At 36.6% G+C, this 9690-nt stretch overlaps 1 protein-coding gene across 1 annotated transcript in view; it reads right to left on the bottom strand.

Annotated features, from left to right (window-relative positions):
- Window positions 1-2030: 2030 nt before the first annotated feature.
- TMEM135 (transmembrane protein 135) overlaps window positions 2031-9690 on the bottom strand; it is a 154017-nt gene continuing 146357 nt past the window's right edge. The window contains exons 11-15 of the mRNA XM_005485784.4: window positions 8499-8562; window positions 7732-7808; window positions 6049-6147; window positions 4562-4629; window positions 2031-3028 (exon numbers count right to left, since the gene is read on the bottom strand). Of these exons, the coding sequence (XP_005485841.1) occupies window positions 2896-3028; window positions 4562-4629; window positions 6049-6147; window positions 7732-7808; window positions 8499-8562 (441 nt within the window). The 3' untranslated portion in view covers window positions 2031-2895. The remainder of the gene's footprint in view (window positions 3029-4561; window positions 4630-6048; window positions 6148-7731; window positions 7809-8498; window positions 8563-9690) is intronic.

Genomic DNA, 9690 nt, shown 5'->3' with positions numbered 1-9690 from the left:
TAGTGAAGTAGTGAAATAATCAATGCAGTCATTGTTTATTTCCTCCTTTTATTTTTTCTTCCCTATTAAAGTACTGTTATTACTTGTTCCAATATTTTTTGCCTGAGAGCCCCTTAATTTAAAAGCAATTTGGAGGGGTGGGGAGGGTTTACATTCTCCATTTCAGGCGAGGCTCCTGCCTTCCTTAGCAGACTCCTGTCTTTCCAAACCAAGACACTCTTCACTGACATTGCATTAAGACTTTATTCTGCAACAAATTTAAATGCACGGTCACATTCCTAGCGTTCCTTCACCACCAGGAATCACTTCCAGGGCTAATGCCTGCAAACTGAAGGAGAGTCCACTGGATTAGATATAGAAAGAAGCTTTTTACAAGGAGGGTGGTGAGGCACTGGCACAGGTTGCCCAGAGAGATGGTGGATGCCCCATCCCTGGAAACATGCAAGGCCAGGTTGGATGGGCTCTGAGCAACCTGGTCTAGTGGAAGGTGTCCCTGCCCACAGCAGGGAGCTTTGGAACTAGATGGCCTTTCCTTCCAACCCAAACCATTGTATGATCCTATGACTTCATTTCACTTACAACTCTAGAGAGCTTATTACCAACATGGCCAAAAAAGTCACTTTTTAAAGCAGCAACTGTTTATTATTGGGAAGAACATTAGGACTTTATTTTTTTTTCTCTTACATATATTCAATTTGAATAAAAATAATTTAAAAATTTTTAATTTCTCTTTATATTACATGAAAATAACTTGAAACAACTGTGAATTTTGGAAGCAAGAAACATAGACAAAACTGTTATTTAGCTGCTGAGATGTAGTTCCTGGATTTTTTTTCCCAAAAAAACCCCTCAAATAGAGAAACAATCACAATTGTCATTCCAGTGGAGAAACTTAACCCATCTATAAAATATCTTTACGTTTGAGAATGGTATATTGTTACACTAGAAAGTATTCATAATATATTGTGTGAGTTCTAATATACCACCTAAAATATATAACTTCTCAGACTTTACAAGGTCAAATACTTCAGACCATATTCCAGTGGAAAAACACTACAAATCTCTTACAATCCTTTTAAAGTTCTTGTTCAATTAACTTTTATTTCCTTTCGAGGAATTCTAATATAATTCCAAGCAATAAAATACTGGATACAAACTAGCTTGTAGAACTTAAGTCACACTAAATTGGAAAACCACTGTTTAAAAGGATGAAGCACCTTTTGTAACAGTGACGAAACATCACTGTTAGTGTAGCTGAAGAAGCAGATTTTGTGCACAAATTTGTAAAATTATCATGACAATAAATTTGATAAAAATTTATATTTTATAGTATATTCGATAGTAAGAAATTCAGCTAATTGGAATTAAAATATGGTTATGGCTGGGGTAAGATTACAGTGTTACAAGACAAAGAGTCTACTTATTAGTCCAGCTCATATTATCTGATAAAGACTTCCAATAAAACACTGATTTCTTCTTTTTTTTGTTTGTTTTTAAAATACATGCAAACCTACTGCAATTTCCCTGGCTCATCTCGCTTCTTTTCAGTTTTTTCAGCTGAATGTGAATATAGTTCATCTTCTCATTAACTTCTAGGGTAATGAACACCATTCAGCACCACCAGAATGGGTTATAAGTAAAAAAGCTCAAAAAAGCAGAGGAAAAAAAATGCAATTAGCATGTCAAGGTTCACTTTGGAACACAAATCTGCAGAAATATGTTCACCAAAAATGAGATGGACTTTGTGTAGGTAGTTATTTGCATTGAGTACCATATAAAATTTAATGTAACTGTGCCAGTCGTGAGTCTGATAGCCTGGTGTAAAACCACTCTTCACCAATAACAAGGAAAAAAAGACTATTAATCTGATTGTCAAAACTGTTCTCTGCAACAGCCTAACCTCAGGGGTCAGTTCTCTTCCAAAGAAATGCTTGAAACACTGGCTGGTGCTGCAGCCCAACAAACAACCCAATGCTATCTAAGGTGACAATGTCAAACCCTTTCAAAAACAAACATTTTGCTCCAGTATATTTTATCTGGGGAGGGGGGAGGTGGGTGGGTATTTTGCTTTGTTTTGTTTTGTTCTTGGCTTTTTTATTTTTGTAACTGTCTGCTGTTTCCAACACCATCTCAGAGGCTGGAATGTTTCATTCCTTCCTCTGCCAGCTGTGTCCTTTTCCACTTGGCAGATGCTGACCACCACACCCGCCGCTCCTCAGTGCACAGCAGCCACCAGAACTGCCTTCTTGTTTTCCTTGCCTGTTATCTGTGTCATCAGAGGAATTTACAGCCCTGGAATGTGATTTCTGAATCAATATGCGTTTTCTTTTCCTAAGGAATGCCTTATTTTGCAACCACAGCTGTGAAAAAATAATCTAATTTTAACTAACGAGGGGATGGTGGCTCTTTAGAGACAAATCAGTGGCGCAGTTTGAAAAACCAGGGAGGCATTTCACCAGACTGCAATCTTTTCAAGATCAGGTAAAATTCTGGACCTAAACTATGCCAATTGTCTTCATTTCTAAATTAAGAATTACTTTTAGTTTTACCAAGAAATATTATACTGGTATGAACTATGGAATTTTTGAAATTATGAAGCATATTTATGTTTTACTTCTCTAAATATATTACTCATTTGTTTAATTCATTCAGGATTCTACCATACTGTCAACCAACTATAGCAATCCAGAAATGTTTTCTGCTTATGGAAGGGGCTTAATCACTAAGCCACACCTCCGTGCAAAGCTTCAGTATTTCTGATTGGTAAAATGCTTTTCTCATTGAAGTAATACTGAAGTGGAGCCCTAGTCCTCCTCCATATATACGACTGTCAAGTTAATTAACTTTTCAGGACAAAATGCTGATCACATTCAATGTCGAGCCACACTGTCGTGTTCAAGACAGCTCCAGTGGTAGCTCTGGTGGCACAACTGTGTATCTTGGGTCAAGTTTAGGTGTGAAATCCTTGAAGTTCTTAGATGCTTCAGTACCAAACACATCTAAAACTTTCCTATTCATGAGAGCAAACCTGAAAAAGAAAAGACAAGAAAGTATGAATGCATGACTCACTTACTTATGAAAAAATAAAATTATTTCATGTCATGAAAGTTTACCAAAATCTGTGACATATAGGCTTCAACTTGCACTGTTCAGATATTGAAAGTTTTTCACCTCAGGCAATAACGATTTTTTTAAAAATTGCATTTGAAAAATGTGGCTAATAATGTTTGTGTTAGTGCACTTCAAAAATGCAACTTATGAAAAAGAGGAAGGGTCCCCTTTTACTTTCAATTCCATAAAAAAAAGGTCAAACCAAAATATACTGCTGTTCTCTCTCACTCCAGAGCAAACTGTGGCCCTGCCTGTCCAAGTCTGGATGCCAATTTTCTGGGTGTTACAACCTACTTCCATTTTGTTGTTCTTCACAACTATAGAATGGAAAGCGTATGAAATATCAAAAGAAATTGCCTTTATGGAGAGAGTGTCAAAATTACTATTAGAGGGACTTGCTTCAGATAAAATAAATGAGCAGAATAGAATTTGTACTCCTTCCTCTCCTTCAATTAAGGCAAGCTTAGGATTAGTACAAAATGAAAAAATGCAGACAAAATTGGACATCTGTACTGACATCATTCCCTGTATCATGTTTGTATGGCCTCAGATGTTGCCTAAGGACTGCCTCCAGGCATCCCAAGGAAAGCTTCCCACTAAATCTTGCAATGTATTCAATCACCTCGTGTGTACTGTGCCACGGGGAGTGTAGGTTCAACATGCTCCAGGGACTGGCCTCTGATTTCACTTCTAATTTTACAGCCTGGAGAGCTCGTTGTCACGAAAAACAGTACTTTTTATAACCCCATTCATAAACTGATCAAGATTTGGGTGCCTTGTTCCTGCCACACACTGCACCAGTATAACAGTGTACAATTCACTAAACTGTATTTTTCTAAGTCAGTTACAGCAAGATCTCTTTTTAAAAGAAAGTTTTTTAGATTCCTGCAGCAAAGAGGAAAAACATCCACTATATTACAGTGTATATTCATGATTATGATCAGTGAAAATTTTTCATTAGCTTTACAAGAAAAAAAAACCCTTTCCCAACTGAAACAGCTATAAAAAAGTACTGAAACTTTCAAGTATTCTTAGGAGATATTCTGACATTTCCAGTAATGCTTTTAAACCCATAGTAATACCATGCTGTTAATCACTGTACATACTGATTTCTTCAACAGTCATTTACTGGATTCTTCATGTTCCAATAGAACTTGAAAGCATCCCACCCTCCATAGGGTGGGCTAAAAAGACTTCAAGTAAAATACTCATCTGCTAGATAGTCTTCACTAGAGCAGTCTGCTCCTGTCATTACCCTAAACCCAGCAATGTCACTTCAGCAGCAAAGAACTTCAAGGGTACTGGAAACCATTTGAAAAGCAAAGTAAATCCACAGGAAATTAGCCCTCATGTACTATTAGCACTCTGCTGCTGGCAGTGAATGACACAGAAAGCTGAGTGTGATAAATGACAGGTTTAGACAAGCCAGAACACAACCCTGAGTACATACCTGCCCCTTGTTAGTCGTAAAAGAAATTTCCAGTATGAAGGTCTCAGGTTCTGAACTTCCATGACAGCCTGCAAGGAGAGGATTCTATCAGAGCCAGCTGACAGTGTCAGGCAAAAGTTTCATCTGTTGCATTAGGTAGCCAAAATCAGCAAAAGGATTGTTATGGAACTCATTTTTACTGCTCTGTGCTGAATTCAATGTTTGTATGACCACCACCAGCACAGACAAATATTCCCAGAATACAGTATTTTACCATTGGTGACAATTAACTTACATCTCATTGCAGATGAGTAAACAATCATTACTCCTGGACTGGTGGATGCCAAATTTACCTCCTACTTATTCCCCTATCCATTCTGCATTTTGTGATCCACCATTTCTTGTAGTCATATTTATATTTCAAGCTACATTATCTTAAATAATGTCATACATTCAAAATCCATGTCTTCTCTCTATTCCATTACTTTTCTGGGTCACTTAGAAATATAGAGAATAACAAACATCTCAGCGTAGATCCTTTCTCTAATTTCTCCTTCCCTCTTCCTGCTAAACCTAGCAATTTGTTTCTAGTCTTAGATTAGTATTCCAATTAGTTATTATGTAACCAAAAAACCCTTCTTTTCTCATATGAACTTTTTGTCTGTTAGCCTCGCACAGTTGTCCCTGTCAGGAGCATTTTGGAGACCTTCAGGCACATCCCAAGCACCAAAATATCAATTCACTTTGATACTAGACTTAGAGCTATTCCTGAGTACATGGGAAGAATGAGGAGGAGGAGTGTCTCTCAAACATCCTGTTAAGCACAAGACTGCAGAAGATTGCTTTAGGGTCATTTTATATTCTCTTTATTGGGGGGCACAAAAAAATATAGTTATGGAGGTCCAGAGAATATGTAGTTCATGCAGGGATGTTTCAGCAGAAGGTCTAGAAATGGTGAGATGTAGTAGAATAGTAGAGCTATTTGAGTAGCACTGAAAAGTTTATTTTCTAGCTGATGCAGACAATAAAAGGACTGAGGTTAAAGGCATGTAGCTAACTTGAGAAGTAGAAAAAATGGTACTACTGCTTGTATCAAATGGAACACTTCAGGGTTTTTACTATTTTAGGCAATATTAATTTAAGTGAGTGGAAACTTTCAGTTGATTTAAAAAAACATAAAATATTGTATTATACTGTTTGCCTACTTGAAAAACTGTCCTTTCACATGCTCATGGAAGTTCGTACATTAATGTTCATCTTCTGGGTGAGTGCATTTTAAGATTCTTTCCAAAGAATTCAATGTTTTGTATAATGTATTCAGCTGTAAGCAAAGGAGAAACTGAGTCCTAGGACTGACCTTCCCCCAGTGACACTAAAATCAGGATGCAGGAGCACGATGCTGTGAATCACTACATCTCACCATCTTTTCTACAGAACTATCTCCCTGTGCTCCTCTTTTCATTCAACATTTGATGTAAAGCATTTCATGTGTTAGAGAACATACTTACTGCCTGAAAGCATATCGATGTAGAAATGGCATAGATGATGCTGTCTGCATGAGGAAAATAGGGAACCTTCCCTGCTTCAATGCCTTTGAAGTATATAGTCTATAAAAATAAACAAAAAATGTTGAATGCAACAAAATCAAAGTATCTTTTTACTTTTTCTTTTACCTTTAAAAAAAACCCACATCAACTTTATCTTTTTTTATATGCCCACAAATGTGATGTTGATTAAAACAGACTACAGATGTTGCACAGGATCAATCTACTAAGAAGCTATTACTGCACAGAACAGGACTAGCAACAGCTTGGGTTTTACAGAACCTAAAGATAAAAAGGGGAAAGTTTGCTCTGTTAAATTCTTCATTTTAAAAAAGCAAAAGAACAACGCAATAACTATTCCAACAAAGTGAATATTCACTGTTCTTAAACAGCTTGAAATCACATACTTTACTTTCTGAGAAAACATGTACAGTTTATTTTCCTGAGCACAGCCTGACCTTGCAAAGCAGCACACGCCTCTTTGGTCAGTTACCCTTGGCTTGCATAAGATGATAAAAGTAGTAAAAAAAAAAAAAAAAGAAAGAACACACAGCGCTTTTCTTATTTCACCATAGCCAAGATGTCTCAAAGTCCACAGAAAAGCATCAGCAATACAAGATAATACTGGTTTTTTACAACTGGAGTTCTAAAAGTCATTATGGAGAACTCAGATTTGCCTTCATATGACCAACTGCCTTCAGAGCTTGGTCTGGAATAACCAGGAGGAGGAACAGAGAGTATCTTCCCTTTTTATATTTCATTTTATGTGTAACAAAAAAAAAAAAGTTTCTTCTTTTTATGTTCTCTAAATTTAATTCTGCTCTGGTAATGGACCTGGATAATTATCACTAGAGAACAAGGCCTTCAACTTCTGCAGGAGAAATATGTGATTCAGGTATGATACATAGTGAAAGAACCTTATCAACTCATTCCACTGGTAGTGTTGGGGAACTGACCATGACTAAGTCTCAATTTTCTGGAAAAATCACAGTAAGAAATCAAATGCTGGTTAGAAAAGTATAACCAACATACCCAGACTCTGTAACTAATTTTTTTTCCTGAGTTCCTAATTTTAGCAAGTTCAGAGAAATAATTCAAGCCTGAAGAATAGTAATTAGAACAAAGTTCATTCCAAAGCTGGGAATTCAATCAGCTGTAGTACAGTGACAAACAACTTCAGCTATAGACCAAAACCTAAGCTATTCTGAGTTATCTTAGACTGTTGAATGCCAAAGTAAGGGAACAAAGGCAGGAAGTTAAGCTGCAGCTTTTGGCAATAAATCTGCAATTAAAGACTAGGTCTGATTTATGTTTCTGGCAGAATAGACATTCTTGGAACTTTCTTATTTTAAAAATCTGAAAAAACTACAAAGCAAAGGGTTGTCAGGAGATTAAAAAAATTGGTGGAGAATATACATGAAGACCAGTGGATAAAGGACATTTAAAATTAGTCAAAGAAAAGAAAGTAAGAAAGACATGAGACCACATGGCAACATTGCCTCTGGCACACATGTAGTGAAACACCATCAGCATACAACTTTGTATTTTACTGGAATTGCCTGATAAAACCTCTGACGTTCACTTTCTTTTCTTCTGCCTTGAAAAATAGATGAAATGAAGACCTCCTTTAGGAGGATAATAACTTACCTCTACTAATTTAGACACCAGATACATAGAGATAGTTGTACTTTTGTAAAACATCATAGAAATTCCTGCTAGACACCCTGTAACAATTAGAAAAGCATTGTTAAGGTTGTGGTTTGCGTTGTTAAGGTCACTGTTATGTGTCAGTCCAACAAACACTGCACAGGACTATTTATTTCTGCTGCTACAGACAGTACAGTTTAGTGATGTTTTTTTGCTGCCCAAATATGGTTTGTAGCACTAAAAAGAGAAAGTCTCAGAAAGCTGAAACAAATCTGTACTCAGGAGCACACTGTCAAATTTCTCCGGTCTTTGTGGGATGAGAGATCTCTGTGGTTCTAACATGTGACAGATGCACACAAGGGAAGGGCCTCACCACCACACAAATTTCATGGTAAAAGCATCTTTCTTTGGACCCTGTGGAGCTCAATGTACATTCTGTGGAATATGGAAGAGTGAGTACTTTCATCTCACATGTCTACAGCTCCAAATTAAAGGACAAGTTTATATTTATGCACAGCGTAATATACTGTCTTTGGAGCTGACCATAAACTCCACATTTGACTGAATTTGCCTTAAAATTTTAATTGCAACTCTTTCCTTGACACTACTTGAAACATCACTGTCACTTTGACACAACCTTGATGTACACAGGAATAGGAACAAAGTCCTATTTTCATCACAGAAGTCTGAAAATGGAATGGGAGGACAGACAAGAGGAACACTTGCAGAGTCCCAACACATACAACACAAACTTTCCATGGACTCACCAGCTACGAGTGCATGAAGCTCATCATCAAGGTTTCGGACCCAGCGCAGGAAGCAACTTGTACCCTGCAGGTGAACAGAATGCAAGCTTAGCCCTACTTATTTCTTATAACACACAGACTGCAGGTATTCCTTATAAGCTAGTAATGTAGCCCACAGGATGAATTAAGAATGTAGTGTGATAATACCCATAATCACAGAATCATAAAATAGTTTGGGTTGGAAGAGACCTTAAAGATCACCTCGTTCCATCTCCCCTGCCATGGGCTGGGACACCTTCCACTACACCAGGTTGCTCAGAGCCCCATCCAGCCTGGCCTTGAACACTTCCAGGGATAATGTATTATTCTTCTTCTTGGTACGGTTGTTAGAATAAAAGGCAATTTAATTGATAAGTGAGTAGGCAAACTTTCCCATTTTTTCAGTCTTGTAAGGGAAATGTAAAATCCCATTGTAATTTCTTAAGAGCTGTAGAAACTTTCATTATTGAGACACGTTAGGTCTGATTAGGTAATCTTTACCACATCAAGAAACACTAAATTACATCAACAAAAACACAAGAAATCAACAAAACTGAAGAACAAGCTTTTTAAAAGCACTGGTGATACTAAAGTCCAGAAAGTTGGATATACTACCCATAACATTTCAGTGTCTTAAATTTACAATTTACTGCTGCCATTTCTTTCAAAACTGGAGTTAGATTAAATTAATCTAATTAATCTAATTAGTCAAATTAGATTAATCTAATTTGAATTCCAATCTAATATCAAAGCTAATCATGAATTCATATCATCCCCATTTGCTGTACCTGCTAGACTCTTTTCCATGATAAAGGTTCTTTTCAACTACATACAAAACCTTCAGAGATTTTTTTCATGCATCCAATAAATTCCAGAACTAGGAAAACACGTTAATCTAAAAAAGTAGAACTTCATATCCCTTGGATCCAAAACACACCAAGCATTTAAATTTTTTTTGCCATGGTCCAATTTTTTTGAGTTGAAATTTTTAGAAAATTAGAAAACTAGATTTTTTTCTGCCCTACTTGCCTATTTAGACTGAAAGAAAAATAAAATGCAACCCAAATTTGTGTAAGTTATGAAATGCAAACAATAACATATAGTAGATCATAGAATTGGTGAATCATTTAGCCTGGAAAGGGCATTTAAGATCAATTCCAACCTAGTGTCCACC

The sequence above is a fragment of the Zonotrichia albicollis genome, chromosome 2, assembly GCF_047830755.1.
Source record: "Zonotrichia albicollis isolate bZonAlb1 chromosome 2, bZonAlb1.hap1, whole genome shotgun sequence".
Lineage (NCBI taxonomy): Eukaryota > Metazoa > Chordata > Aves > Passeriformes > Passerellidae > Zonotrichia > Zonotrichia albicollis.
Note: the sequence above shows the minus strand (reverse complement) of the source record. Positions and strands in the feature narration are given on the sequence as shown.